Source organism: Lolium perenne, chromosome 7, assembly GCF_019359855.2.
Source record: "Lolium perenne isolate Kyuss_39 chromosome 7, Kyuss_2.0, whole genome shotgun sequence".
NCBI classification, from domain to species: domain Eukaryota; kingdom Viridiplantae; phylum Streptophyta; class Magnoliopsida; order Poales; family Poaceae; genus Lolium; species Lolium perenne.
Genome location: NC_067250.2, coordinates 57286791 through 57311706, shown reverse-complemented (window position 1 = coordinate 57311706; position 24916 = coordinate 57286791). Strand labels below are relative to the sequence as shown.

The 24916-nt window shown below is 46.2% G+C and overlaps 2 protein-coding genes and 1 long non-coding RNA gene across 3 annotated transcripts; 2 read left to right on the top strand and 1 right to left on the bottom strand.

Annotated features, from left to right (window-relative positions):
* Positions 1–11241: 11241 nt before the first annotated feature.
* LOC127317414 (U-box domain-containing protein 21-like) lies at positions 11242–12921 on the bottom strand. The gene has a single exon (XM_051347973.2). The coding sequence runs from the start codon at positions 12763–12765 to the stop codon at positions 11428–11430; it is 1338 nt and encodes a 445-aa protein (XP_051203933.1). The 5' UTR covers positions 12766–12921; the 3' UTR covers positions 11242–11427.
* Positions 12922–17105: 4184 nt separating this feature from the next.
* On the top strand, positions 17106–18219 carry LOC127317415 (uncharacterized). The gene is made up of 2 exons (XR_011749285.1): positions 17106–17181; positions 17479–18219. It is a non-coding gene; the product is annotated as an uncharacterized lncRNA (long non-coding RNA).
* Positions 18220–20559: 2340 nt separating this feature from the next.
* Positions 20560–21315, top strand: LOC127316011 (uncharacterized). The gene has a single exon (XM_051346437.1). It carries the CDS (start codon positions 20560–20562, stop codon positions 21313–21315), a length of 756 nt encoding a protein of 251 aa, XP_051202397.1.
* The last annotated feature ends 3601 nt before the right edge of the window (positions 21316–24916 follow it).

Below are 24916 nucleotides of genomic sequence, written 5' to 3'. Positions count from 1 at the left end.
CCATTTCAAAAAAAAGAACATATCATATAAAATTAATCATACAGAAATATATAAATCTTGTAGTGTAAATCCTGTTGAAACAAAATATGAGGTCATACCTCATGGAAAATTTCTTTGGCACAATCAAAGAGAACTCATCTTTCCATAAGAATTCAACTAGTCACGACTAGGGCTGGAATTGAAACTCGAAACTCGCGAGCTAAAAGAGTAACTCGCGACTCGACTGACGCGACTCGAACTCAGTGTATAACGAGCCGAGCCAAGTTTCAAATTGTGTCGTTAAACGAGTTCAAACTAAACGAGCCGAGTTCATCGAACTATTCGCTGGTTCAGCTCGGTAAAAATGAGCAATATGTTGTATAACCTGGCGAAACAAAGTAATCCATTCCAAAATGGGCAAGTGGTGTCGTGTTGGCCCATGCCCACTAATGTGGGCAAGTATATTTGTCGTTTCTAGACTTGGCAATCTTATTCGCATGATATATTAATTATTGTGGTTTATAATATTCTAGTACCATAATCCTAATGATTGTTTTGCATCACTCATGACCAAATTGCCTAAATATTCAGAAAAATACACTATACATTTTACATGTTGCATTTGACAATTTTTGATGAATTACTCGTGAGTTACTCGCGAGATTTACAAGTCGAGCCGAGTTTGAAATATGTACTCGATTGTTAAACGTCGACCAAACTTTAGCGAGTCGAGCCGAGATGGCTCGGCTCGAATTCCAGCCCTAGTCATGACATCTTAATCCTATTGTTTTCTATTCCTATGTTTTAAAAGAGCCGTAAAGATGTTTCTTTTGGAGGAGTTTCGCAGTTATGTTATCAATTGATGGTTCATGGTTATGGTTGTCTGCCGTCCAGGCTTCCACATGCAATTTTTGTTTCAGCTATTTTAGTTTGTTTTTAAATTATTTAAATGTGTGAATCATTGATGTTTTGATAGACTCTTAACATTGTTGTTGCAGCAACCGGATATACTAATATAAACTCAATACTCCGTCCATTTATAATTGTAGTCGCTAATTTAGATGTATCTATATATAAAATGTGTCTACATACATTGCAATCAGTGAAAAGAATTATAAAATGGAGGGGGTATTCATAATATGAATGGAGGGGGTATTCATAATAGTATCATATCAATCATATTAACCTTTGTCATGATGTCACACTTTTTTACTACTTGAATTCCAAAAAGTTATTTGACTAAACGGCAATGAATAAGTAATAATAATCTTGAATTCAAATAGCAATAAAATTATTTTCCCTTTATAAAAAAAGTTATTGTATCAAAATCTAAAACCTGAAAAAACTCCTATTTCCTTTTTGATTTTTAGGAATCTAAAAATCGGTTGTTAATTTTATTGTTTACAGAAAAAAGTTGAAATGGATATTTGTTAATTTTTCTAAAAACTAGAACACATAACACGTGGCCATCTCGAAGAATTTTAAAATTTAAAATTTCTATCATTTTCTCTTATTTTTTTCGAAACTGATTGTTTTAGAACTGGGCCGACGGCCAAGCCATCCGCGTAGGTGTGATGCAGTCACTTCGCCGTGTGAGGGCAAGGTCTTCTAGGGCCAAGTGTCGCCCCCTATGCTGACGGCATTCCCACAACGACTGCACCAACGGCCTGAGCTACGCTGACGGTTGCTGTCAGCCTAGCATGTCCTACGCCGACGGATTACCTAGGCCAACGACCATGTTGTTGGGCTGCCCGGCTTGGGGCCTCCGCCGACGGCCGCGACTAAAAGTTGTCGGTGTATGTAATGGTCGTTGGCACCTTGACTGTTTCCTGTAGTGATAGATACATATATATCTAACCGATATTTTGCCTCTTCCTCCTTCCCATAGGTGGTGGGTCCAACTCCTACCGATCTCCTCCACCGGTCAGGGCATTGTCTTTGGTCACCTCTCCCTCCGGTTGCCGCTCCAGCGACGATATGAGGGAGGGGACCTTATTCCTCCGTTCTAGCCTAACAGTTAGGATTAGGTTTTGCATGTCGTGGTGCGTCGTTGGGGTGGTGGGAGAGGCATCTGGGCTAATAAATCTGTCTCAACTCTACTCCCACACCGACGGCGACCTTCTAGGCGACCTCTCGGAGTTGAAATGGGAACGTGTGCTGATCAGTCATTCATATCGTCAGCTTGGCCTTCTCGTCGTTCTGTAGATCTGGCAAGATCAATTTCTCGGTGTGCCGCTGCCGTTCGTTGTTATCCGTGACGACGCTGGCGGCCGGGACAAGGTGGTTCTTCTGGAGCGAAGATGTTGGTCCGGAGGTGGTGGATATGTCGTTCTTCTCCGACTTCGTCGATGGGAGGCGGCGTATCTTGGTCCAAGATAGCAGATGGACGTCCTCCGGTAGACATGCCAAAACGACATGTGCCTCGCTGATTGCAGCATTCATGTTCATCGACTCACATAGCCTCGTTGGTGATGGTGCTTTTTTGGATCTTGCAATGATGGAGGCTGTCTTGTGTCCGTCTTGGCGGCGCTGGAGTTGGGCGGCGGCCACTGGCTACGGTGGTTGCAGGAAACCCTAGGGATCGTTTTGTGTTTCTTGATCTTTTAGGATTTTATCTGCAAATTCAAGATAATCGTTTTATCCCGGTTTGTCTTTTATTTTCCACATGTGTTGCTTCAACTTGATTTTCGATTAATGAAATATGTGGTTGCTCTAAAAAAAATTACATATGTATCTAGAAGAAGGTGAGCATTTTTCAGTGCGATAGAGGGAGTATTAAATATATCTTTTAGCTTTTCTGAAGTTGAGTTTCGTTTAAATTTATTATATATCTGAAATATTTGGACTGCGGTCTCAACTTTCCAAGTTTCATCGTAAGTCTTTGTAGTCTAATGAAATAGTTAAGAGTTGTTTAGTACCGATTGGCAACAAGTCAATTTGGATTCACATTTGTTGTTACGCAATGGCGAGAGCTACTGCTTACAGTGACATAACATGTACTGAAGCAAAGCAGTGTTATTTGAGATTAACATTAAGAAGATTTATTTGACGTACAATCATGTGGATTTTAATTGGTGTCTCGTATAAACTTCGTACCTTATTAACAATAAGCAGCAGTGCAACATCCGCGTGCCTGCAGAAAGAATTCTCCTTCTCTGTATCTCGTCAAATCCACTGCCCCGTCGCACACGATCGATGCAAGTACGCGGTATTCAAGAAAAATGTAGCCGATCAGCTCCCTTTAAATACTGCGAGAGCCCAAGAATAATTCAGCCATCTCACACTGCTAACCTTTGCAGCGCCATTTGCAGAAGAATCTAGTAACCTGCAGTGTTATTTGCAAAGTTAGTTTGTGTGATCCGATCAGAATTCGGAATGACGATGCTATCCAAGTCTTCTGTGTTTGTGATCCTTATGATAATGGCCATCTTCGTCGCGTCGAGCTCGGCGCGACCGTTGGGCGGCAATGCAGGCGCTAGAGAGTACGCAGCCGCTGCCACCGTCTCCGGCGAGTCCATCCTCCAGCTTCTCAAGCCGCTGTATCTGCAGAACCTGCAGACACAGCCAGGGGCGTCATGTAGTACGAACAGCCAAAATGTTATATGCTCACCGCCACCACCAATGGGTTGATGGGGTGACCGGCTAGGTATCTAGCGAGCCGGTCTGACTATACCGGAACTTGGTCTATACAGTGTGGTGTAGTGTATGCGTTCTTTGATTCATTTGTTAGTTCCATTGTTGAATAACTCACCCTAAGAGTGTAGGTGTAGCCGTGTAGGTACTACATTCTTGGTTTATGGCAAAAATTCAGGCAGCTAGGCTGGCTGCTTGCGGTATTTTACTTTCCATAAGCATGTTTTTTTTCATGTGGTCAACTGTAAGGGACACAAATATGTTTTGATGTAAGTTTTCATAATAAAGTACTTTGGATGTATAATTTGATCTGCAGATCATTCTTGCAATATGTAGCTTTATATGGAAGACCAATAACTTTTGTAGTCAACACCTTTTTGAAGCACACTTGGCTTCCCAATTTTGTTGTTGTCTCGCAGGCTCCATCCCAAATTTGCTTCAGAAAAACTTGAAAGATAAACTTTCATAACAATAGGCTGAGATTTCAAAATTCAGAATACATACAACAAAATTTGTGACATGAACTTTCAGTACCTAATTTATGAACTTCTAACTGACTGAACTTAGCTTTCAAGTATCTTAACCGATCTTTTCAAAACCTTTGAGACAAAATTTCAAAAATGAAAAGTTAAATTAAGGAATAGGAACACTAAAATTTGGACGAAAAACCTTGAACCAGGTTTCAACATGAACAAATCTAACCTCCATCTTTTTTAGAAGTCCAAAATAAATAAATAAAACTATCATACCCGCCTACTCCAAATTATTGACGATAAAAAAGGGTGATGACATGTCCATCTAGCAATAGGCTGCATCGACTTTTCGGCGCTAGCTCAGATCTCCTATGATCATCCAACCGCTGGTTGTCTATTCTTGATGATTTGTTAGGCACACAAATCTTCGCTAGACGATCCAATGCCACCTGTGGGGTCTCAACAACCTTGTGGGCACTAGGCTCTCTTCTAGATAAGCCAACAGACGGCTGGATTGCTGGAGCGCGAGGACACAAGGAGAGAGAGAGAGAGAGAGAGGGGGAGGGGGGAGGGAGGGGGAGAGAGATGGTAGAAGTTTCTCAATACTTTTCACGAGTTTCTCAATACTTTTCACGAGCTCGATACTCTCGTATTTTAATTGAAAGATATTTTATTCATAAGATCTCAAGACATCGTTTCCATCTAAAAATGATCATTTTGTTGGGTTTGTCTCTAAACCTGCCCCATGTTGTCTAGAGACTTTCAGACAATCACAACAATTATTTCATTTCTCGCTATTGGTGAAAGCATGCTAAATGTGAACATAATCTTTGTCATAGCTCTCATCCAATTTGAAGCATAGTACAATTACAAATTTGAGTGTTCGCATATCAGAAATGAATCTAATAATGATATAACTGTGTTATGAATTAAATATTTGTTCCATTCGCGTGAATTTGGAAATTTTAAAGAATTCTACTACCTCCATAAGGTTTTTTTTAAGTCAAACCAAGTAAAGTTTGACCAAATTTTTAGAAGAAGTTATGTAAAAACATGATATTCTGTAGATACCATATAAAAATATATTTCATTATCTATTATCTATCTAATGATATTGATTTTGTATTTTGCATGTAATGGTTTTTGGTAAAAACTTGGTCAAGCTTGACATAGTTTAACTTTCTAAAATAATATAAGCGTTAAGCTTTGGGATTGAGATAGTATGACAGGCAAAATTGTGGATTTGTGGCATAGTAGAATGAAGTAATCTTAAGAAATGAGCAAATTAATTTTATTTGCCCCCCAACATACATGCATTGCTTACCTTCTAAAATATAAATGGGCGTATAGAAAATTTAAGACAAGTTATGGAGTTACTTAGAAAGTGTATTGAAAAGTTGACACCCATCGTCTCTGTGCTTTTAATTTCTCCACCTCCAGTGAGCTAAGTGCATGTAAAAAATGAGAATACTATTTGTTAAACGTTATTGGGTTTGATTGCCGTATGACGAGAGATAAACAAATTTTGTACTTTAAGGTGCACTAAGAAGATGGACAAATTTTGAGGCTAAGTGTCCATTTATTTGTGATCAAAGAGGGTACTATATTAAAATACCAAAGACTAAACAAGCATGCAACTTTATTCTGGCGCAGTCCAGGTTCGAATCTAGACTAGTAGGGGCACAACTAACGCAGGACTAGTATGCATGTACTTTCCGTTGACTGGAGCAAGAAAAAATTGAAATTTTCATATCCTAAAACAACTAGGCAGTCAACTAGTCAAAAGCACACGAAGGGCACAGCTCTGAATGGAACATTCAGTTCAAAACGAAGATCGATGGGTGTGGCCGTGTGGGTCTCGTCTCGGACTCACGGACCTCTCCTGAAGCAAACCAGAGTACCAGACCATTAAACGGGGCAGCCGACACAGAGCTGTTGGACTGGTGGTGACGTGTCTAGTAGCGTACGTATCCTCCAATTGAAAACCGTTTAGGGTCCCGCACGAAGCCGGGTTTTTGTTTTTCCGTTGCCAGGCCCCGTTCCTAGCCAGGTGATCTGTTCGGGAGAGACTTGTATAGGATCTCCCCATTAGGTAGGATCATAGGATCAACTTAGAGAAATCATATTTTGGTTATGCGAAAAAATCTGAAAATAATTAGCAACATGCATATAGGTTGTATTTACAACTCCAAGAAATTTCAGCTCAAAATATAATCTACACTTGGAGAAACAAAAAAGACAAATTCTGTTGTGAATAGTGTCAGATCTAGTTGAATAGTATTTCACACTATTCACACCCAGATTTATCTTTTTTGTCTCTCTAAGTGTATGTCGAATTTGAAGTTGCAAATTTTTGGCATTGCATATATAACATAGATGTGTGTTGTCATTTTTTTCAGAATTTTTGAACATGTTTTGTCTTTGCAAAAAAATTAATCTCATAGATCCTATCTAAGACTTGATCCTACCTAAGTCTTCCCCTGTTCTGTTCACCGACCTAGTCGGTGGTTACCGGTTGCCGCACAACCCTTGGTAGCTGTTGGGCCAGCCCAACGTTTTCTTTTTTGCCTATTTCGAATTTTCGTTTTTTTCTACTATTTATTTTCTGTTTTTTGTGTTTATAAATTTCAATATATTTTAAATTCTGAACTTTTATTCAAACCTGATTTTTTAAAAAAAATTAAATTTTTTGAGTATGAACATATTTTAAATTTGAACGGTTTTTTATTTAAAAGATATATGTTTTACAAAACAATAACAAATTTCCAAATTTGAATATTTTTTGAATATTGTAAAATTTGACAATTTTTTAAATTAGAAAAAAATCAAAATAAGAATGATTTTTAAATTTGAACATTTTTTAATTTGAATCTTTTTAAATTTGAACATTCTAAAAAATTAAACAATTTTCATATTTGAACATTTTTCTATTTTTTCAAAAAGCAAACATGAACAAAAAAAAAGAAAACCGAAAAACAAACAAAACGCGTAAAATCAGAAATAAAAACCACGCTATATGGCCTGGCCCATAGCAACGATGGAGGTGTGTGGTACCAGGTCGGAGGAGCGAAGACTTCGGCCTTGCTATGTTGTTTAGACCTGGGAAAAAACTAGATAAAAATTTGCTAACCAGCGAAATCAATAAAATTATGGAAATTTCAAAAATTATTTTGGACAAATTAACCATTGAAAAAACTATGAAACAAAATCAGTAGATATAAGAAATATTCTATCCATGCTCATAGAACCTTACCATCCTAATGGTATGTTTACCATTGCGGTATTTCCATGTTGATTAGCCCAGGTTGATTCTATGCGTAGCTAAATACTTTAGCATTTTTTTCTTCATTTTATCATATAAGTGAAATTTATTAAAAAAAAAGACTTACACCTGAGACTGAATGAAATGCATCAGCGATAAGAAAAAACCTTGTTCTACGTGCACAATCTAGTCCACAAACTGTAAAATGTTAATTATTATTCCAAAACTCATCTTGTCTCACTTGGTTCCAAGTCTCCGGCAATGAGCGGCTTGAGTTGTACAGAAAGACCATGAGACTCAACTTAGTTAAAATCCTAACCTTACTTTTAATTCACAATTCACGTAAAAAAGCTAACGCATGCGTCCTTTGTTTTCAAGTTTTTTTTTCTAGGAAGCTAGAATATTCATGAAAATTAACCAGGACGACAAAACGTAGAAACAATGGGATATTTTTGGAATGGTCACTAACAATGTCGTCACAGAATGGCACATACTAATGGAAGTATAGTCTGCTTTAATGTGGCACATGCCAGCCGAATATGGATTTGATATGTTGTAGGACAAGACAAATCAGCCCTCCTGATCACCAAAAAAATGTGGCTATTCAAAATAAAAAAAGGTCAACATAATAGGAAATACTACAAAGACCCGAACAATTATCAGTGAGCGTCTTCCACGGTGCCCCATCAGCTCAAAACGTTTGAACCAGTCAGCTAGCTGCCACAAAATTCCATAAAAAGCAAACCAATTCTTTGGAACATACCCAAAGCTAGAAATCCAAGTACAGAGAGGAGCAATCAAAACAGAACTTATGTAAGAGGGACAAGCAGCGATCACGACTAGGCATACACAGAAATGCAATGGCCGACCGGCGAACAGCAGGAAAGGGATACGACTCTAATAGGTGATGCAAAACTCAATCCATCACAAAATGTGAGTTTTCTATCATCTGTCTAGTTTTTTTTTTGTTTTCTGTATGGTATAAAATAGGGTACGTCCTCCACACAAGGTAATGTATGGCACGGTTGCCGCACAACCAACTTCAGATTTCCTTACATATATGAAAGCATGAAACGAATAATATGCAATTAAATAATAAAAAACAAATAATTACTGAGGATTACATCACAATATAAGTAATTCATCAAATGGTTCTTCAAGTAGCATATAAATCAACACATAAACAACATTGAAATCACATTTGACAACATGACGCAGCTGAGATAAACCTAGTGGTTTTGTTGGCCATTCCAACTCCACCACTCATCGATGTGATCTCTTTGAAGAACTCTGTGCACATCATAGGGGTTTAGCAGCAGTATCTTTTGGAAGGTGCTATGTCCAAGAAGTCATGTGCAATTCCTCCTCTACTTGAAGCACACTTGGCTTGACACACTCTGCGATGTGATTGAGCAAATCGAGAGACACCTGGAACTGGCGGCGAAAATACCTCTTGAAATACATCGTATGCTCAACGAAGTAGTTGATGATGAGCTTGTTGTCCGCATAAATTCTTCGCCTTGGGATAAACTCGTGGCCGAAGATGGAACCATCATGCTTCGATCTCATGTTCTTATGCATGAACAAGAGAATAGCAATAACCTCCTCTTCCTCCATGTCAAACTCCTCATCGGAGGAGGTGTAGTCGAAACACAAAACCATCTACAAACACAATAATATATATTACAAACTACTTCTACATTGCAATAACATTTTTTGTAAAAGTAAAATTTGAGAGATTACCCTTGACACTTCATGTCAAATACCTCATGTGCGCCAAGGCGGGAATCGGCCGGCGGTGGAGGGCGGTCGAGGATTCAGCGGCGGCGGTGTGGGGTGGCTTCTCCTCTGTTACAGCAACTCAGCTGAGGACGGTGTTTGCTGAATCGGACTGCGGTCACGCGTTGGTTCCTTTCCCCGTGGCAGACAACGGTGGGTTGCGGGAGGGAGAGGCGCGACACCTCCATAGCCAGCTAGATGGATGTAGGCGAGGCGGGTCCTCAATCGGCCGTGATCGCTGTGGGTCGAACGGTGTGACGGCTGATTTAGTGAAGCAGTGGCGGAGCTAGGTGACGCTGATTCACGGTTGCACCTATCGAATTGGTTGTTGGCGTGGTCGGTGGTAGGTGAAGGCCACGCGACAGGAAGTGAAATGAAGCTTCAGGCTAGCAGTTGACCTCTCCCGCGTCACCGATTTGTTTTATATCACCATATGGGTGATGGTAACGTATAATTACATCCAATGGGGCGAAAAAATAAAAAATCACCCTACAGTTATAAATATCTGTTGTAGGCTAAACTTTTATTTTCAATGTGGTAAAAGTTAGTTTTTACGTCGTCTCTCTTACCTGTTATAGTACTCCCTCCGTCGTATGAAAGTTATATGAGATTGGTGTAGATTTAAATATATCTAGATAATAAAGATAATAAATAGCATCTCGATACATTTAAATTTTCATAAATCTTAAACAAGTTTCGATATAGAGGGAAGTACACTGGATACTTTGAACAGGCGCCACGTGATCCGATGCCGACTGAGAGGGTCGTCGGTAGCATGCATGCCTCTACATGCCTCCACTGCTATCGCGCTCGCACGGCCGTCGACCGGGTCTCGTGGTCCATTGGGCCGATTCCCGTATCTGTTCTTCCCGCCGGTAGCTGTCATGGCTGAGCTCAGATCGAGCTGAACACGGTTGGTCCGGCGTTGAACGCAGCACATCCAACTCGACCGCTGACGACGACGACGGACGACTGACGAACAGGTATAACTTGGTCGACGGCGAACCGGTGGGTGGTCGATGAGACGACATCGTGGCGCGCCAGTCCGGTGCCGTGCCGTGACGGCTCGTCGGCGTACCGGCCGGCCTTCGGAAACTGCGAAATGCTCGAGCTATCTTTACAGCTCGAAAGTCGATAGTTTCTCTTTGTAAATTGGACAAATGGAAAGGTCGCACTAGCCGTCTTGTTTACCAAGCCAACGAGTTGACTCACCGAAAGATGTTGAGATGGTCAAATTGTAGTTGTTTGTTTTTTTTGAATCCCGAATAAATGTGAACACGTCTCTCACGATCAGTTGAATGGTTGAACAGTCTGAACATGCGACAATAATAATGGACTCTCGAGATTTCTTTGGCTCCCGGGCATAATGTTTTTTTTTTTAAATTGAAAGTCACATTTACGATTTCAAAAAGTTGATATATTGTTGTATCCCACAAACGTGCAAAATATTAATTTTAAATAGTCTGTAGTTTGAGCTACACAAAAATGATAAAAGTGTGAACCTGATTATGCATATTTCATGTCTCACAGTTTTATCAGATTTTTTCATTCTTCTCTAGCCCACGACACAAATAATTTACCATTGGGATTTTGCATGGTTGAAGTTTTATCATTGACTATGTCCAGAATTTTTTGAACTTATAAATATGATATTTGATTATTTTTTTAAATGAAGGGACCACTGATGCTCGGAAGACACTTTTGTTTTTCTTAGCTTAATTTTTTTATTATTCCTTAATTCCACTTTCCCAACTTCTGCTTTAGCTCTGCTATGTTGGGTTCAGATTAATAAAATCAGAAATATAAAGAAAGGTACCTGGAAAATTTATAGATATTGCACGAGAAAATATTTGGCAAAACAAATGTTAATTCTCATGTGTCTTTGTCTTCTATGTATGATTATGCAATTATAGTCTAATAAAGATAATATAAAAGTCTAATAATCCTCCGTATGTTTTATCCACACATCTAGTCTGAGTCCTAAATCAATCTAAACAAAATGAAAGTGCATGCTCAAAATTCTGTATCTAGCTGAGTTCAATTCTAGTTATGTCCACAAAATACAGAGAATAAGTTGAAGGCAAGTATTAAATTTGCGCAAGAAATTATATTGTGAAAAAAATGATCAGTTAATTCTCTTCTGTGTTCATCTTTCCTATGTATGAGTATGCAATTACAGTTGTAAAGAAGAAGAAAAATCTATTCATCCTAATTGTATGTTTTATCCACACGCGCGCCTAATCAGAGTCCCAAATCAATCTACACAAAAAATTGAAAGCTGACACTAAAATTCTGCATGGATCAGAATGGCCTCTTGAGCCCCTTGAAGTCGGCCGTCTCGATGCACTCGACGCTGCCCCTGGCGCCATTGAGCAGCTTGAGCAGCTCGCTGGCCCGATCCTTGGTCAAACCGCCGCACCCGACCTGGAGCAGCAGTAGCAGCTTCTGGAACGCGCCCACGCGCAGCGCGTCGGCGCGGCACGCGGCGGCGCCGGCGTCGGCGCCGCGGCAGAGGCGCCAGAGCGCGGAGACTGCGAACTCGGTGGCCATGTCGGAGACGCGGAACATCTTCTTGACGAGCACGGGCACGACGAGCGCGTGGGCGCGCGCGGAGTGGAGACCCGCGTCCGCGCACAGGACGCCGTCGAGCACGGCCAGGGCCTTCTCGCTGGTGCCCTTGTCGGCGTCCACGAGGAGCTCGGCGACGACGTGCGCGGCGCCGAGGTCCGCGAAGCGGGCAGCCGCGCGGTCGCTGGCGGAGATGAGGTAGTAGGCCGTGACGAGCGCCGCCTTGGTGGCCTGCGGGGATACGGGGTCCCTGACGAGGCCGAGTAGGGCGGCGCAGGCGTTGGGGGTGCGGGATATGGCGTCGACGGTGGGCCGGTCGGCGGAGGAGGCGAGCTCGCGGAGGACCACGGCGGCGCTGGCCCGCGCGGCGAGGTCGCCGTGCGCGAGCACGGAGACGAGCGTCTTGAGGGAGGCGGGCGAGGCAATGCTGCGGCGGGACTCCTCGTCGAGCGGGAAGAAGACGGTGAGCGCGGCGAGGATCTTCCCGAGCGCGGCGGACACCGAGGCGCCGTCGACGGGCTCGCCGGCGAGGTCGCGGAACGCGGAGGACAGCCTGCGTGCGGCGCCGGCGGCCGCGAGGCAGCGTCGGTTGCGGTCGCTCTCCTTGCCGAGCGCCCTGGCCCTGGCCGCCACGGCCCCGCACGCGGCCGCGTCGCCGCGCCTGGCGGCGGCGGACACGCCCGCGAGCACCTCCGCCGCGTCGGCGTCGGCGACGGGCACCTTGGGCGTGGGCACGCGCTCGGCCTGGTTGGCGACGCACCAGTCCTGGATCATGCGGCGCGTGGCGTGGTTGGGGACCAGGTCGCCGAGGCGGACGGGCGCGCCGGTGACGGGGCAGGTGGCGCGGCCGCGCGCGAGCCAGCCCTCGAGGCTGTCCCGGTCGTAGGTGATCCCCGTGGGCGCCGTGACCGGGTCCTTCATCAGCTCGAGCGAGATCGGGCAGAGGAAGTGCGCCGGTACCGCCGGTTCTGCTGGCTCGTCGTCGGTCGACGCGGCCACCTGACGCCTCCCTCGCCGTAGGAGCGGTAGCTCCGGGACCACCCTCGTAGCTCTCGACATGGGTAGAACCATCGTGTTGTGCTTCGAGCTAGCTAGCTTGTGCTAATGGTGAAAGAAAGAAGACGTGCGAAGCGAGTCGAGCTGGTAGCTGTTGTTATTGAGTCGCACCTTGCCGGAAACTTTGAATGGAATTAATGGCGCCGGAGCCTTTGAACGGAATGGTTGAACGGGAGGTGGAATAGGTTGGGGGAGGAGACTCGACGAATATATAGGTTGCGGGAAGAGGAGCAGTTTGGACGCGGTGGCGGGAGGCAGTGAGTGGAGGATTGAGTATTTTGTTGGTTCTGGTCGGAGTCGGGGTGTTTGAATGTTGACCGTTGAACGCGCAATGTTTGAATGTACGACTCCGGCGCCCGCGTCGCGTTCGCGTTGCGGCCGCGGTCATCCAACGGCGCCAAACAGTATATTCCCATCCGAGCCGTTGAGTGTGCAGACCGAAAATGTACAAATTATGACCTCACTCTCAATCGGTTTGTACAAGACTCACAAGTCACATCTTCGTCTACATTATCTATACCGTCAATCGAGTGTGCCTACCGACTTGGATATCTCCGCTGGCGGAGTGATCGATGAAAATCGCACCGGCTCGCCACAGTTATTCTTTTTAACCGTGCTTTTTTGGCTGTTGAGATAATGCAGTACAGATGCATACACTCGTTGAACGCATAAATATATTTAACATATACACTCATGATACCTACATATACTTATCTCCATGAACACACACACAAACACACACATAGCCTACACGCCTATGAGACACCAACAAGTGGTTGGAACACTGACCCACCAGAATTCAAATCCTAGATTTGACACTTTAATGTCTCATAAAGGCAGAATATTCTTCAGTGGGAGGCAACGTTTCCGTCGATAGCGAGGTGTCTGTGGTGACTTCGTCAATCTCAATACCCGCCATATCAGTTCTTCGACGCAGCCTCTTGGAGGTGCTCATAGGGGTAGGGTGTGCGTGCGTTCATGTGGGTGAGTGTGTGCGCGTACGTGTGGGCGCCTTTGATTGTACTGTGTTTCGCGAAGAAAAAAAACGTCCAACCCGGTGTTTGATCTTTGGTGAACCGGTGGTATCACAACACTCTTATATACCCATCTAACCATATTTATCAATGCAAAAGCAAAAAAAAAAAAAAGAGGTTACAAACCTCACGAAAGTTGCAAAGAGGTTACAAACCCGCACACTCATCGACACTATCGGGCATGCATCATCAGCCACCAGCGTAACCAAGACGCTCGATAACTGAATAAGAGAAAGACCTCCATCGTCGCAATAACTAGGGAACCACCATCGTTGATCCAAATATCAGACCTGTCGCGCGAGGCGATGCACATATATATCTTTGGGGCATGTCCTATGGGGATGTTTCACGTGCCTTTCCGACCCCAGACTTGCTGCCTCCCGTTGATGTAGTCAGAAGATCACGCAAAATTAACAATCCACTGAACACCTTCTACACTTCAGTGCTGCTCCAAACGCACACCGGCACTGCCACAACCACATGTCCTAGCTGCCTCACTGCTCCTTAATAAATCCCTCCTGCTGCACCATAGCGTCAGAGGCAACGCCACAACAACGGGGACAGAGGATGAGGATTGACACGGCTGATGGAGTAGGCAACGCCATCCACGAACCCTAACATTGCCCATCTAAAGTATCGCCAACCTCACAATGACATCAGCCCCAAAATGCTACGATGAAGGACATCACCAATGTGAGAGCGGAGCTGTGGTCAATATATGCGCTTTGGGTGTCGCTTCCACCTCATCAACATGGCACCATAACATACTAGCCCAAACCCTAACTACAAAGCTAAAACAGAGTAACAAGATCCACTCCCTCTTACCGTCGGAGCGACAAGCGAAGAGAGCATGGACCACCACCCTCGTCAGCGCATATCGACGGAATCGGAGTCGGCTCTGTTGTCACCTACTATAAAATGGTTTCTCTTCGTCGGCACTTTTATCGCCAGGACAAGGGGAGAAGGGACGAAGCGGTGGCTCACCATAGTTAATCACAAACCAAAAGAATATTATTTCGATTAAAAAATAATGATGCTAGCTGTGCTAATCTATGGCATAAATAATAACCACGGACAGCTCTATATTCGTAATGCTAGCTGTCCCAGAGCTTTTGGCCAGGTCAGCATCCACCCTACAAAATGGTTTCTCTTTGTCGGCACTTTTGGACTTGGCCACCGTACGAGAAATACGTGTTGTGCGTGTTTGGCTTGATGCGCACGCGTCTCATTCCGGTTGGCTAGAATGGAAACACGGCGTCACAAACTTCATGGCCTTTCGGCTGGATTGATCTGCACGGTTCGTTTTGTTGACTGCTGACTTGAGTTCATTTCGTGTTGAGCTGCACCGCTAGAAAAGAGCAACTCCAACTGTCATCCCATGGACAACGCCGTTTGTTTTTGCTGGCGCGCAGAAAAAGAGCTTCAACGACAGTGAGCAAACGTAGATTCCGCCGACCGTATTTGGGAAGCAAATTTAGGGCTAATTTTGCTCTCCGGCTGATAGTGTAAGCGTCCGAGCTCAAAAATGCATGCATGCATGACCAATAATTGAGCACAGAGAGCATGACCACGGTTACTGATTGGTCCATGCACATTGGACGTGGCCCATTTTTTTTGTTTAAACTTGTACTCCCTCCGGTCCAAAAAAAGAGTCGGAATGGCAATTTTACTGAAAAAACCTCAAGCTCTTTTGTTCGTTAACCCGCAGTCCCGCGTCTCTGTCGTGTGATGGCAGCATCTGTCCTCACCCGCACTCACTCACGGGAAGCCACACGCTCGCATCGCACCCTCACCGCGCTCTCCTCTCGTCGCTGCTAGCTCGCGCGCGTCGCCGTCCAGCTTGTGTCGCCGCCGCGCCCGCCTCGCCGTACAGCTCGCGTCGCCGCCACGCTCTCCTCGCCTCGCGGCACCACCTTCCTAGCCTCACCACGTTCCCCTCTACTTCCCACCCCCCTTCAACAAAAAGTTTGACCTTTTGGTCCAGGCCGGCGACGAATCGCCGAATCCGGCGTCGGCGAGGCCTGATCCGGTGGCTACAAGGCTGGATGCGCCAGATCCGGTGGTCGCGAGGCTTATTGAACGAGGTGCGGATCCGGTGGATTCGTTCCAGAAACACGGCATGTCGGGCGTTGCCGGCTTCTTCGACAAGGTGCGCGTTGGTATGGCCAAGATCCCGGCGGACGCGCTGCTGCCTCGCGAGATCGTCGCCGCGAACGTCAAGGGCGAGCACGAAGAGTCCACGGAGCTCCAGTGATGGCACAAAGTTTCAACCCTGGCATCCGAGGGCCACCTCATCAACCGCATCCACATGTGCGTCCCGCGCCGTGGCTCCATCCCTGGAGGATAGTCTTCCTCTTGGCTACGCTGTAAGAATCTTTCTTTGTTTTTTCGTACTCTTGGCTCCCCAGTAATTGTTTAGTCTTGTTACATCCGATCACTGATCCAGCTATGCAGCAGCATAGTCTCAACTAGGCACACTGAATTGATTTTTGCTGCTACTCCTATTCCTACCACACTTGGTCAGAGCTAATCTTTGGACATGTTAGGCCAGGTAGGGATTATATGAGTGTTTCTTGCTTCCAAAATGAGCATCTGTAAACATCTGCAAAACCTGTCATCTGCAGTTTGTCTGTCAGTCAAGTGCTAGTTTGAGTGCAGTTAAACTGAAAAACACAGTTTCCAATTGCTAATTTGGCTGTCAAGTGATCTGTATACTGATGTGGATTGGCTTCTGCAGGAGAATTCCATGCGATGTTGCAGCGAGGTGAGGGCACGTTGCACGCACGGCGCTGCTGAACCCGTCATCAGCGAGCTAGAACCAGACGCCATGGCTCTCCTGGAGGCTTCTCTGATGGAAGCCAATAGGGAGAGGGAGAAGAGGATCCTGAAAGGGACCAAGAATTCGTTGTCGTCGCCGACACGTTCAGATGACAGCACCACCATCTTGGAGGTACTGTTTACAACCAAGTCGTCTTTAGTTACAGTAGTGTCTTGGTTGAGGTTTTCATACTGTAAAAATTGTGAGAATTAACTGGCTTTACATAATGGAGTGAAAACTGAAACTTGAATGAAATTAATGCATAAATTTTCTGTAGGAATAAACTTCAGTTCAAATGAGAACTTGTACAGTACATATAGTGAAGAACTTGTACAGTATAATACATATATTGGAGTAGTTTAAACAACTGCTCTTTCTAAACATGGATTACAACCAAAATCTGCTCTTTCTAAACAAGTTACTCCTCCTTTTCTTTCCTTTCTTCTGTGTGTGTTCTTCCACTGGACAAGGATAGCATCAAGACATTGTGTTTGTAAGCACATACTAGGAGAATCGTTGGGGATGGGATTCACTCTATACTAGGAGAAGATCATTGGGTGCATGGAAGGGTGATTTAGTGTAAGTATTGAGATTAATGTGCATCTGTTTCAACTTCCAGTATGAATACTTTTCAAAGTTCAGAGACGTGTGTGCATAAGTTAGTTACTAGCACATACTTATACACACTACAGGGAATAGGTTTACATATACTCCAATATAATTTCGCATTATTTCTAGCTTCAGGGCTCCCTATGTTAAGTTAGCACATGCTTATACACACTACAAGGAGTATAACTAGATTCACTAGGCATTTTATCTCCCAACCAACAGTTTTGAACTCGTGTTGTTGCAGTACTAATGGGAGTAATTTTCTAGTGCAGCAGTCTGGGTACCTGATCCGGAGGAGGATGAAGATCCGGAGGCGAAGGAGGAAGAAGATGATCCAGAGGTGGAAGAAGATGATCCAGAGGCGGAGGACGAAGATCCGGAGGCGGAGGACGAAGATCCGGAGGCGGAGGACGAAGAACTTGATGCCTCCATCATTGACGGAGGAGTTGGCTGGACGAGGCGCTGGTGTGGACGAGCTTGCGTGGAGGAGGAGCTGGCCGGAGGCGCGGAGGCAATCTTGGCCGGAGGTGCTGCGGTGAAGTACTCCGGAGGAACTGACCGAAGGAACTGGCTGGAGGAGTAGGAGCTGGCCGGAGGAGGGAGGAGGAAGCGTGGAGGAGCTCGTGATCTGGCAGTATGAGCTGCTGGCGTGGAGGAGCGAGCGAGCTGGGATCCAGAGCTGGCTCCTCCTCCAGCCATGGCGTGAGCTGGGGCAGATCGGCCAGGACGTGAGCCGGAGACACACCATCACAGGCGCAACATCCCGGACGTGAGCTGGAGAATGACTGCGGAGGGCGGCCTACGCGATCGGGAGAGGAGGCGAGCTGGGCGGCTTGAGCGATCGCTTGCTGTTTTGAATTTTGAATTTAGATCGGGGGTGGAGGCGAGCTGAGCGATCCGGGGAGGAGGCGAGCTGAGCGATCGCTTGCTGGCGTTGTGTTTCTTTTTAATATTCTAGAAGGGGTTAATTGTAAAACGTGATTAGAATATGACTTCCGACTCTTTTTTTGGACCGGAGGGAGTACGATTTTATCACTTTGTTTTGCTTAAAGTATATTGTAAGTAATTTCGCATTGTAAATTTGCATGGTAGTAGTGTACACCGTTGCTACATGTGAATATTTTTCCAATTTTTTTTTGAATACTTTCTTGAAATGAGGATCACCATTAGGGACACATACCACTTCAAATGGACCGCGGTCCATTTCTGTCTGTCCAACCACCGCACATACAGACCACAACGGACAGTTTTGTTGTATGAAATACTCCTCTCCGTTCGAGATGGCATGATTTGTATTTGGCAAAAAAATTGAAAATTTTGATAATCGTGCGTATCGTTCTCAAAAAAATCTGCCACAAATTGTATAGCTAGGTATACATATCAAGATTGTATGCCAGATTTTTTTAAATAAGTTTTATTCAGGGAAATAGAAAAGACAAATTTCTGACCAAAATACTCGTATTTTACTCCTACATATTGTTAGATTATTTTTTCTATAGCCCAAAACATAACGAGTCTCTACCGAAACTTGGGACGGATATAAGGACCATGCATACCTTTTCCTGAATTTGTTTTTTAATCTTTTTGAAACATAGAAGTATAATCTTTTTGAAACATAGAAGTATAAATTTCTTTTTAATATTCTAGAAGGGGTTAATTGTAAAACGTGATTAGAATATGACTTCCGACTCTTTTTTTGGACCGGAGGGAGTACAATTTTATCACTTTGTTTTGCTTAAAGTATATTGTAAGTAATTTCGCATTGTAAATTTGCATGGTAGTAGTGTACACCGTTGCTACATGTGAATATTTTTCCAATTTTTTTTTGAATACTTTCTTGAAATGAGGATCACCATTAGGGACACATACCACTTCAAATGGACCGCGGTCCATTTCTGTCTGTCCAACCACCGCACATACAGACCACAACGGACAGTTTTGTTGTATGAAATACTCCTCTCCGTTCGAGATGGCATGATTTGTATTTGGCGAAAAAATTGAAAATTTTGATAATCGTGCGTATCGTTCTCAAAAAAATCTGCCACAAATTGTATAGCTAGGTATACATATCAAGATTGTATGCCAGATTTTTTTAAATAAGTTTTATTCAGGGAAATAGAAAAGACAAATTTCTGACCAAAATACTCGTATTTTACTCCTACATATTGTTAGATTATTTTTTCTATAGCCCAAAACATAACGAGTCTCTACCGAAACTTGGGACGGATATAAGGACCATGCATACCTTTTCCTGAATTTGTTTTTTAATCTTTTTGAAACATAGAAGTATAAATTTCTCCCCCCCCCCCCCCCCCCCCAAAAAAAAATGGCACACTGGTGCTCGGGTCCTGCCAATTCGTGTCCCTTTTGGCAACTGCCTAGTTGCACCCGATGACTAATAAAAGTTCATTCTAGAAAATTAGAACATGGTACCCTTCTTCTCGAAGCAAAAAAGGCCCAACCCAAATTTGAAATTTCCTCTTCAAATAATTAAGAAACTAAACATCCAAGGTAGAGGTCAGCGACCACGAGTTTCAGCTATACATGCTTTTCCAGGCATGAAAAAAGTTGAGATAAACGTTGGGGCTGCAAATCATTTAGCTCTCAGCCTCTGCTACGTACAAAATACGAATCTCACTGGTCGACAATATCCGTGAGATAGTTCAGTCCAACGACCGGACATCTCCGATGATGTGACTTAACAGCATAGGGAAATCAAATTTAGACATCAACGACGAATATTGTGTGAAACACAGGGACACGGGGTTGTGCAAGAGCATAGTATACGTACGGTATCCGGTATCCCGGCGCTGAACGCACGATGTAAAGAGATAGAGACACTGGATTGAATTCAAACAGCCTAGTTTCAGGGGACTGAAGCAACAAGTACTACTTGAGAAGATAGAAAAAAACACCCTGCGTCGCCTAACCCTAGGCGACTCGGGGGCGATCCCCCGCCGCCGGCTGCTGCCACCTCCCTCCTCGCCCCATCCTCCTCGCCGCCGCCGGAAGACCCGCAGGGCAAAGCCCTGGCGGCGACGCCGGCAGCGGGGGCTTCGTCCATCGCGCGGTGGAGGCTCCCCTGGCGGCGGCGACGTACGTCTCCGGCGGCTCCGGCAGCGAGCTGGCGCGGGAGTGCGGCGGCGTGGACGTTCCTGTTAGACGTGTATGATTAGGACACGTCTAGAGCAAACCGACTCAAAAGAGTCCTACCTTATTTGTAATCTATTTACCTTAGCAGCTAAGTCTCCTGTACTATATAATCCCAACGTGAGATCAAATTAATCTAAGAGCAACAATTATATTTTCCTTCATGGTATCAGATTAGGGTTTTCTTGATCCTCTCCTATGGCGCCGTCAGAGCCCTCCGCCGCTGATCTCGCGGCCGCTGCCGCCGAGGCCACCGCCAAGGCCGCTCTCTGGGCACTCGCGGCCGCACTCCCCAGCATCCGTGCCGTCGTGCCGGTCACCCTCGAGCTTTCAACCTCCAACTACCTCCAATGGCGCGGCATGTTCTCCGACGCTGTTGAGAAGTACGCCCTCGAGGATCATCTCCTCGAGGATGCCTACCCCACGGACCCCCCGCCACAGTGGGTCCGCAACGACGCCATCGTCCGGTCATGGCTCAACAGCGCCGTCGCGCCCGAGCTTCTCGCCATGATCGTTGACACCACGACGCCACTGCCTGCACACGCCTTGTGGAAGCGCCTCTCCAACATCTACCACGACAACGCGGACACCCGCTCCTCCTACCTCGAGCAAGAGTTCCACGGTCTCCAACAGGGCTCCCTGACCGTGGCTGATTACTGCCGCAAGCAGAAGGTTCTCGCCGACGAGCTCAATGCGCTGGGCACGACCATCACCGACAAACGCCTAGTCCAGAACACGGTTCGCGGTCTCGGACCTCGTCTTGCGTACATGCGCACGTTGCTCCTGAAACAGCGTCCCCTTCCGCCGTTTCTCGACGTCCGCTCATCTCTACTACTCGAGGAGCTCACGTTGCAGCAGCAGTCCGAGTCATCCTCGACCCCGTCTGCCTTCGTCGCGCGCGGAGCCCCCACACCTCCACCACCGCGTGGCCCTGCCGAAAATACGGGACCTTGATGTCTACTTCCCCCTCCTTTTCCTGTAGACAGTGTTGGGCCTCCAAGAGCAGAGGTTTGTAGAACAGCAGCAAGTTTTCCCTTAAGTGGATCACCCAAGGTTTATCGAACTCAGGGAGGAAGAGGTCAAAGATATCCCTCTCATGCAACCCTGCAACCACAAAGCAAGAAGTCTCTTGTGTCCCCAACACACCTAATAGGTGCACTAGTTCGGCGAAGAGATAGTGAAATACAGGTGGTATGAATATATATGAGCAGTAGCAACGGTGCCAGAAAACAGCTTGCTGGCGTGTAGTTGATGGTGGTAGTATTGCAGCAGTAGTAACACAGTGAAACAGTAAACAAGCAGTAGTAACGCAGCAGTATTTAGGAACAAGGCCTAGGGATTAGACTTTCACTAGTGGACACTCTCAACATTGATCACATAACAGAATAGATAAATGCATACTCTACACTCTTGTTGGATGATGAACACATTGCGTAGGATTACACGAACCCTCAATGCCGGAGTTAACAAGCTCCACAATTCAATGTTCATATTTAAGTAACCTTAGAGTGTAAGATAGATCAATTCGACTAAACCAAGTACTAACATAGCATGCACACTGTCACCTTCATGCATATGTAGGAGGAATAGATCACATCAATACTATCATAGCAATAGTTAACTTCGCAATCTACAAGAGATCATGATCATAGCATAAACCAAGTACTAACACGGATGCACACACTGTCACCATTACATCGTGCAGGAGGAATAAAACTACTTTAATAACATTGCTAGAGTAGCACATAGATAAATTGTGATACAAATACATTGCAATCATAAAGAGATATAAATAAGCACCTCACTATGCCATTCATCAGTGAATAAGTATTCTGTGAAATATAGCCTAAGAGACCCACACGGTGCACACACTGTCACCTTTACACACGTGGGACAAGGAGTCTCCGGAGATCACATAAGTAAAACTCACTTGACTAGCATAACGACATCTAGATTACAAGCATCATCATATGAATCTCAATCATGTAAGGCAGCTCATGAGATTATTGTATTGAAGTACATAGGAGAGAGATGAACCACATAGCTACCGGTACAGCCCCGAGCCTCGATGGAGAACTACTCCCTCCTCATGGGAGCAGCAGCGGTGATGAAGATGGCGGTGGAGATGGCAGCGGTGTCGATGGAGAAGCCTTCCGGGGGCACTTCCCCGTTCCGGCGGCGTGCCGGAACAGAGACTCCTGTCCCCCAGATCTTGGCCTCGCGATGGCGGCGGCTCTGGAAGGTTTCTGTTGGTTTCGTCGATCGTATCAGGGTTTTCGCGACGGAGGCTTTAAATAGGCGAAGAGGCGGCGCCAGAGGGTCGAAGGGGCGACGCCACCATAGGGCGGCGCGGCCAGGGCCTGGGCCGCGCCGGCCTATGGTCTGGGGGCCCAGTGCCCCCCCTCTGGTCCTTCCCGGGTGTTCTGGATGCTTCTGGTGAAAATAGGAACCTGGGCGTTGATTTCGTCCGATTCCGAGAATATTTCGTTACTAGGATTTCTGAAACCAAAAACAGCAGAAAACAGGAACTGGCACTTCGGCATCTTGTTAATAGGTTAGTTCCAGAAAATGCACGAATATGACATAAAGTGTGCATAAAACATGTAGATAACATCAATAATGTGGCATGGAACATAAGAAATTATCGATACGTCGGAGACGTATCAGACCTCCGCGGCGCCCGGAAGTCTGCCGCAACTTCCAGCGCTTTGGAACCTGTCGCTTTGGCGCACGGTGCCGTTACGTCCACTCAGCGTCTCCCCAACAACGCGGCGGCACCCCCAACACATCCGGGAACGGACCGCAGGCTCCCTGGCCGTCGATGCAGAACCCTTGGGCTGGGTCAATCCAGATGTGGCCAGGACCACCGCCACGGCCACCTCCTCTTGGCCTGTCTCAGGCTCATCACGCCATGCTATCGGCGCCACCTCCATGGCTCTATGGCTCTACATCACCGATGCCATGGCCACCGGGAGCAGCTATACCATGGACGCCAGGAGCGACGCCATCCGCCCCGCCACCTGCACCCACATACAACCCAACCGCACCACCGCCATCCTTCGACCAAGCCCAACTCATGCAGGCTTTCAACACCATGTCCCTGACACCACTGTTGTGGGTATACTTCATGGGTGTACCATCGACAGTGCCAAGATCCGGCAAGCCCGGGTGGCCCATAGATGGTGATGAGGCATGTGGCCCATCGGGCGGCCCAGTTGCTGTTGATCCTGATGGAAGATGTCTGGCCCAGGAGCAGGGAGCCGGATCCGACCGACCTTTTGGAGGAACCCGGATCCATGAAGGCCCAGTAGGGATCCGGATCCGGTACGACATAGATGGAAGGGTGGATCCTTGACGTACACGGCAAGACATTGTACCGTAGTTAGGAAACTTGTATCCGGGTAGGACTCTCCATGTAAACCCTAGATCCGTGCGCCTTTATAAGCCGGATCTCGGGAGCCCTAGAGGAACAACGACAACTCATTGTAACAACGCGAAAGCGCCCAGATAATTCCAGACAAGCAGCAGTAGGCCCTGTCGTCGTGCAGGTGTTCCGAAGCTGGGTAAATCGCATACCACCGTCCCGTGTGCACTCCGCCCTATGGCCCCTACTTCTTCTCCCCCTCGTGAGGATCCCTCCTCCGAGGTACCGTCGAATAGGCAACGACAGTTGGCGCCCACCGTGGGGCCAGCGGCGTCTGGAGGCCGGAACCGGGAGGGTTCCGCCATGGGAAGCTACGACGACACGATCGCGGTGGGGCGTGTTCTTTACGCCGGGAATCTTCCGATTGTCCCTCCGGATGAGTGCTGGATTCCGGCTAAGACTAACCCTGTCAAGCTCTCCATCGTCCCAGTTGGCGGCATACACATCTTCATCGGGGAAACCGTCGATTCCGACGGAAACCCACTGGTAAGTGACGCTGACGCGACCGCCGCTGAGCAGGACGCAGTCGCGAAGATTCGATCTGAGTCGCAGGAACTTCCTAAGGAAGATTCCGCCTTGGATCTGAAAAAATTAAAACCCACCCAATCCGCCCCTGAGTAGGAAATAACGGTGGAAGACCAGTGCAGATCCGCCTGGGTCTCCCAGGTGTTAGAGAAGCAAAGGTGTCACTTCGTACACTTCATAGCCCATACCGCAGGAGCCGCCCCTCAAGAAGTCGGAGCTGGTCCCGTGCAGGTTGAGGCGCCGGAAAACGCTGCTCCGGATCAGCAGGAGGCTGTCGGAGAAAGCGGAGCCCCGGTGGAAGAGTCGATTCTGGGGAACCTAAGCCCAATTTCCGGAGATACCCAATCCATGGACACTGAAGAGTTCGACCGCAGGGTGAAGGAATATGGATACGGTGATCAGTCTGAAGTTGATTCCGCCCAGCCAAAGCAGGTACTTGCGACCGTGGCGGCGCTGGGAGAACATGAATCAGAAGGGGCAGCCACCCAATCCGACCCCCAGCCATCCCATCAGGGATCTCCAATGTCGCGGGAGCGACCCCGCAAGGATTCTTCCTCGGAGGACCTCCTGTCGCCTGAAGAGATGGTTGCACAAGCAGGCATGGAT